Source organism: Zophobas morio, unplaced genomic scaffold (genome assembly GCF_036711695.1).
Source record: "Zophobas morio isolate AGI-343-1 ecotype UQ-CSIRO unplaced genomic scaffold, CSIRO_AGI_Zmor_V1 ptg000224l, whole genome shotgun sequence".
Classification (NCBI taxonomy): Eukaryota; Metazoa; Arthropoda; class Insecta; order Coleoptera; family Tenebrionidae; genus Zophobas; species Zophobas morio.
Window position 1 is genome coordinate 1 of NW_026972328.1, and position 7,041 is coordinate 7,041.

General features: G+C 33.1%; 1 protein-coding gene across 1 annotated transcript; it reads left to right on the forward strand.

Annotated features, from left to right (window-relative positions):
- Window positions 1-20: 20 nt before the first annotated feature.
- LOC135146354 (DNA replication ATP-dependent helicase/nuclease DNA2-like) lies at window positions 21-3,019 on the forward strand. Its single transcript, XM_064078519.1, has 16 exons — window positions 21-114; window positions 167-313; window positions 480-539; window positions 612-721; window positions 779-850; window positions 905-971; window positions 1,056-1,148; window positions 1,198-1,332; window positions 1,382-1,544; window positions 1,651-1,712; window positions 1,866-1,958; window positions 2,012-2,088; window positions 2,149-2,257; window positions 2,679-2,741; window positions 2,839-2,929; window positions 2,979-3,019. Exons 1-16 carry the CDS (start codon window positions 85-87, stop codon window positions 3,011-3,013), a joined length of 1,407 nt encoding a protein of 468 aa, XP_063934589.1. The 5' UTR covers window positions 21-84; the 3' UTR covers window positions 3,014-3,019.
- Window positions 3,020-7,041: the final 4,022 nt, after the last annotated feature.

Genomic DNA, 7,041 nt, shown 5'->3' on the forward strand with positions numbered 1-7,041 from the left:
TATTATTACTACGAAGGGAATGCGCTTTTTAGACTAGACAAATGCGAAAACAACCCACAGCCGTACAAGTCACGGGATAACCTTATGCGTCTGATGAAGCCGGGAGTGGAATTGGTTTTATGTTTCATAAGAAATTTTCGTGGTTTTTATAAAATTTCTACTGTAGTACCAAAACTTGCGACAGTTAGTGATTGACAAAAGAGCGCCGGAGTTTTATGATGAAAGCGAAGTTCCGTTTAAGTTAAGTAGCAAGTTTTTCATCGAACTGAACGAGTCGCAGCGAAATGTGATAAGAAAAGTCGTTTATTCGAAGGTAAGCAGTTTACCATTTCAAAGTTCGACTATTTAACCTTAACATGATTATCGAATCCTACTAATTTTATGGATGCATTATTTAGTTTTTAGTCTTTTGATTTAGAGTTCAACTGGGTAAAGATAATATTTTAGATGCTTTATTATTGATTTTTTTCTTATTAAAGGATTACGCGCTTGTTTTAGGCATGCCGGGAGGAGGAAAAACCACTGTTATTGCGCACATTGTATAGTTTGCTTTATTAGTTTCTTAGAATAATTCATAAGCTTCTTGTTTTTAATTATTTATGTATTTATAGATAAAACAATTGGCTTTTTCTGGGAAGAGCGTTTTGGTTGCTTCGTATACCCATACCGCAGTGGATAACATATTGCTTAAACTTATTGAACTCGGCGTTGATTTTCTCCGGTAAAGTTATATATGCTTTGATAAAAGCTTTTATTACCATCGCGTATACCCTGTAAGGGTTGGCAGTACTGACAATGTTCATCCTTCCATTAGCAAATTTACTTCCCAGTCTTTAAGAGAAAGTTTATGGTAATTCTTACTATTATTACATATATAGTTTTGCCAAAACTATTCAATTACAAGTACTCGTATTGAACAACTGCGAGTCATCACTCGGTTGAAACACTTGTATAAAACAAAGTCTGTGGTGGTTTGTCGGATATAATTTATAATATCTCTGCCAACACTTTTTGTGTATTTCTGAGCACAAACTCTGCTTTTTTAATAAACGTAGGCGTCCACGTGCTTTGGAATCAACCATCCTCTTCTTATGATGAGAACATTTGATTATTGCATAATCGATGAGGCTTCTCAGATTACTCTACCAGTATTTTATTATTACTTTCATCATTTTATTATAATGTCATTCGCTGCAGACCATTCTTGGGCCTCTTTTATGCTCCAGGAAGTTTGTGCTTGTTGGCGATCATAATCAACTTCCTCCTTTAGTAAAATGTTCCAAAGCAGCTCTAATGGGGCTTCAGGAAACATTGTTCAAGATTCTTACGCAAGTAATAATTTTTATTATTGCTATTATTATCTTATTATCATTATTCTCAGGCGCATCCCAGAAGTATGACTGAACTTGTTTATCAATACCGCATGAACTCAGATATTTCACTGATTTCGAGTCATTTAATTTATGACTATCGTCTCAAGTGTGCCACCCCCTCTACCGCCGCCAAACACCTCGTGTTGAAAATCCCTGTCTCTTTTGCAAAAAGTATTATAGCCCTTTATTTAATTTATAGTTTACTTTTTGTTGTGGAAGTATGCATTAAATATTTTTTTACTCCTATGCTATCCTTATTATTTTCTCAATAACGTAGACGAATGGATCACTCCAATACTGGATTCAACAAGAAGCGTTATATTTCTCAACACCGATAAAGCTTCTCCTTATATAATTTTAACAAACTTTAGTGATTAATACTTTATCTTTATTTATATATACAATAATATACAATATATATACCTTTTTCTTTGCTTTTGTTACTTTTGTTAAGAAGTTTAAGGGGCAATTAACAGTTATAACGATTCTTAGATCTCTGACAACCTTGAAAGTTTCAATGCTTGCGGCATCCTAAACGTATTTGAAAGTAAACTTGCTTCTTTTCTTGCATTAGCTCTGATCAAGGTAGCCTTCTTTCACCTTGTTTATTTTTATACCAACGTACTATTTAACTTTAGTGCGGCGTATCCGCAGGAAATGTCGGTATTATTACTCCTTATCACTCGCAGACTTTGCTAATAAAGGAAAACTTAATGTATACCTAAACTATCTACTTTTGCAAAGTTGATTAATAAAAGTTTATGATTTTTAAAAGAAAAAGCGAGTTTTTAAGCACTCTGGAAGTTTTTACTATTGACAAGTATCAAGGAAAAGACAAGCTTGTAATTATTCTTTCCTTTGTGCGCTCCAATTCTCTTTCTTTGGTAACTCATGAACACTTTTATTAAGTATATTCGCTACCCTGTACTCCGATACTAACTTGAAAACACTACTTTATTTTTAACATAATTTTTTATGCCGCTGGTTAAACTTCTTTTGTACTCGTGGAGTAATTTTTTATTTTTTAAACTTGAATATATTTGGAATTGAACAGTATAATTTACTTTAGGGCATTACTTTACTTCTCATTGTTTAACTATTATATACTGTTATCATAATCTTAATATTTCTTCTAAGTATTCTCACTTTGGCGCTCTATATTCTTATTATTTTTACTTATAATACCTGCTACTTTAAAAAGCTGTCTATTTATATAATCGCAACTATAATTATAATAAGCTTAGTTTATTTACAATTTTTTGTTGTGTACTTTATTTATAGAAGTTATTAACCATTACTATAAAGGTTGGAAGTTTGCTGGAAGATTCAAGGAGATTAAATGTAGCTTTTACTAGAGCCAAGGAAAAAGTAGCGATTTTAAAACAATGTTTACGGCCTTCAATAATCCTTTAATTTACAAAATTTATATTAAAAAAATAATATTTCTTTTTTTTCTACATTCTAGTTTATCATGATGGGCTCAAAGAAAACTCTACAGAGCTCATTACTTTTAAGTAAATTTTTCGATCTAGCGAAGAACAAAAATTGGATTTATGGTTTTTATGTTATTTTTACTATTATAATAAATCTTATTTTCATTATAAGATTTACCGGAAGATGTTGAGACTGAAATAAGATAAGTTTTTCTCGCCATATAAAGTGAACAATTTTTCTTAAGTTATTCTCTATTATACTTTTGTGTAATGAAACCCTTTAAAAGAAGTACCTTGTTCCTTGAGCTTTACTTTATTTAAAGAAGAAGTTTATTTGTTGTAGTTATTATTCCTTCTTATACCGGAACATTTAATATAATACGGGCCGCCCTTGGTTTGGACTGGCTTCCGCTAAGGTCGCGGTTTCCGTTCGGGTTATATTGTCAAACATTATTCGTCCTTTACAATAGAAGACTTTTTTCAGTTGGGACTCTTAGCTGTCACTCTGCAACCCTTATATAGCCCCGCTTTAGTTTTTTCCACTCTGCAGATTACTTTTTAACTAAAAAAATCAAACATTCACAGTGTTTTACAATTCCAAGGAAGTTAGAGGTGTTTTAATGATAACTAAACAGCACTTTTTAGTATAGAACAGTAACTTAAAAGCTGGTTCTATAAAAATTTTAATATTTCCTTATAAGCTGCCTGAGTTAAGAAACATTTAATTTACTTTGTAAGTAATTTTTATAATACTTTAAGGTCTGTTTAGTACGCAGTCCCCTGTAATTTTTTAAGTCTATGCACTCCGTTCTTTACTGCATTTTGGGAGTATAATTAAAAATTATAAGGCTTTAAAACCCCATTTCAAGGCAATATTCACAACCTACTAATCAATATATCCAGCGTGGAAAGTGGTATATACAACGTGAAAAGAAAGACAACAAAACCGAGTTTTGAGGTGCATTAGCTTTAACTATTACAACTATCCAAACTTTGCGTCAAGTCACTGGAAAAGGGGGGGATAACTACTAAAAATTATGCCACATTTTGCCTCAGGCCCTTTGGCCTTCAATACTTTTTTGAGGTGTTACAATTGTTATGACGTAGATTGGCTCACAAAAATGTCTGACTTACTACAGTTAATGGTTGAAGGTTTACTTACTACCTTTATAAAGATCTTTGTGGGCGGAAGTAGCTGCGTAGATGGCAAGTTTCCTCAGTAGCACACGCAGATACGCCTTTCCGTTAAATATTGTTTTTCGACTTGGAGTCATTAGTTGCGTTAAGAGCATCATGTTTCCTCTCCCAAGTAATAGTAAGCAGTAAATTCTTTTAAATTTCGTTGTTGACTTGTGTACAATATTTTAACACCGCCTTTTTTTTTCAGAATAAAGCGAATGCAATTGCGTTAATATTTGTAAGTGTGCAACGTTTTTTGCAATCTTTAAATTGTAGTTTTAAATTTCTGCACTCCTTGGATATACAGTAATAATCCTTCCGATGCACGGTGGATTATATAAACTTTACTCTCCAAAGCTAGTTAGATGTCATATACATATATATATATCACAGAGGTAAAATACGTAAGAGGGGCCAGCCTGTGTATAAAAATTAACGCGCCTACACCGCTTAAACTGTTGTCATCTTCACAAAAGGGTTCAATTTCTTGGAAGAATATGACAACTGTTCAAAATTATATAACATTTCCGGCTTGCGGATAAGTTCAGTGTACTTTTGTACACAAGGGACACTTTAAAGGACACATCACTACCGTTTAGCATTTGAAAGCGTCGGGGCCCCAAAGTTATAAAATAGCACCTCTCCAGGCTCAGGCCCACGTAAAATTTATTAAGTTTCCCTCTACGCCAAAAGTGGACACTCATTTTATAGAGGGCGCTTCGACCTCTAAACTTTGCACACGGAGTAAAAACAGAGTATGAGCTCTCGCTTTGACAAGACGAATCTTTTCATGTTCGGCTAAGGTGCGTGTATAAGTAACTACACCAGGTGAAAAATAAGTTAAAGTCAATGTGAAACATATGTTTATTTTCTTATTGATAACACTATAATAAGGACTTATATGAGTATAGTAAATATTATTTAACACCAAGAACTTAAATTTATTATTTATTAAACTATCCCGTATATTACTACACGCAAGAAGGACCCAATCCGTACACAGCAGGTAACCCAGAACAGCTAGAGAGAGAGAAAAGATGAAAAGAAAAAGCGTAGTCTTTTATATGATTTTTATATATTTATCCTAGCACTTAACCTTTATGGCCCTTTTGTTGCACAGAACAAAAATTTAAGTACTATGTAAATTTCGTATAAATAGCCAGTATCGCTAAAAGGTTCATTCTAAAAAATATAACCTTAAGCTCAGGTCAAGTACAAAAATTTTTGATATGATTAGTTATGTTAAGTATTTACCCAAGGCTTGTATTTACTATATATCTCGATACTCGTCTTCAAAGCTATGATGGGGCGAAGTACTGTTAAAATAAATTTCTTTTTCAAGGAATTTATAAAAACCTTTATTAATATTTTTGCATTTTAGGTATACAGTATAATATTAACTGGTTAATATATGTAATAAAAAAACGGCTACAAGCATCCTTTAAGTCTCTACTACTTAAGACTTCCTTGTGACTGATGAAAAAACGTTATTCAAAAAATTAGGGCTGAACATGAAACTCGATTTTTTAATATGTTAAATAAAGAAATGTTCAACGAGTTTAACCAGTATTAATTATTAATATTTTGCTTACGGGCAGTCGACTCCAGTGCTAACTAATGGGAATTTTTATTTTATTTTTTAATCTGTATTCCCCTCATCAAGAGAGGTTAGGCCATGAATGCTCAGCTGTATACGTACCCAAGATATGATGACTGCCCTGCAGGATCGCCATTCCGCCTAGGGTGGTGAAAACTTCTAAAAAGAAACCATCAGGCTAGGCGCGACTTTAAGCACTATAAAACTAGAGAAAATTTTAAACAATTATTATGTATATATAGATATGTAAAATATAGACAAAATAATAATAAAAATATTAAAATAAAAAATATATACCGAGAGAGAAAAACCGATGAGGTCAATGTTAAATTTTTAAAATGTATCATTTTTGTTAATTTTAGCCCCCTCCATGCGTGGTCAGTCTTAAAGTTAAACTGTAGGGCCTATAATTAGGGTGTTATAAAAGAGAGAGGAAACTGGCTTATTAAATTGCTTTACACCCGTACCCGAAAACAGCTTTGGGCGGGTGGAGTTATTTTTTTACACAATATATACTAACTAAATGCGGTATCTCGCAAAATATAAATTATCATTGCGTAATTAAAAACTTAACTAGATCTCTTGATTGACCATTTGATTCAATTTAAAAAAGTGTTTTAACCAATCTAAACACGAGTGAGCATCGGTGGTGCCAAAAATTTGAATGACAAAAATGACTAAGCAGTATTTAGTAAACTTTTATTTAAAGTAGGGTTCCAAGTAAAACTACCCTTCCCCCCCCCTCTCCTTTTTTTACTATTCCAAGGGACTTAAAGTAGTGAAAACCTAAATTAACTTTTGGAACACTTTAGTTCAAAACTCCCCTAAAATATTTGACCTTTTCGGACCAGAAGTGTTTGTTTTATCTCCAAGTTGCGGTTATACATCATTAGTTCCTCTTCTGTAGATATTTTAAAGGGTCTAGCCCAGCGTTACGGCAGAAGTTGACCCAACCATCCATGGGGACTGCTACCCTTCCTAGACACCTTTTGCCTCCAACCTTTAATAATACAATAATTATCTCCCTTTTTTCACTCTCCTTTACACAATTGTTATCAACGAGCTCGTTAACGTAAATTTTATTAGTAAGCCCCCCTTAAAATATGTGTGCGACATACATATCCTGTTTTCGATATCTTAAGTTGGTTTCTATGCCTAAATAATATTCTCCCGGCATACTCTCATTGAAGAGTACATTTCCTAGCTCTGCTAAAACTTTAGTTGGCCTTCACAGTTTTTTCCTTTGATCTTAATTTCTGGAAACTCGACATACATGAAATCTCCAGTCCTGGTGGTTTCATTTGGAACAATTTCGGTCATAGCTTTTTTTCAGAATGCTCTAAAGATACTGTTGTTTAGTAGCCCAACCCTTCTTGAGGACGTCAATCTCTTTGAAATTTTTGACGGATTTGTTCGGCCTCTATGTTGATTTCACCATCTTTGAGTCTACTCTCAGTTT

Coding starts and splice junctions, on each gene's coding strand:
- LOC135146354 (XM_064078519.1), top strand. CDS start 85: ATGCGTCTGATGAAGCCGGGAGTGGAATTG. Junction 722..778: donor CTCGGCGTTGATTTTCTCCG/GTAAAGTTATAT, acceptor ATACCCTGTAAG/GGTTGGCAGTACTGACAATG. Junction 1,713..1,865: donor TATTTCTCAACACCGATAAA/GCTTCTCCTTAT, acceptor AACGATTCTTAG/ATCTCTGACAACCTTGAAAG.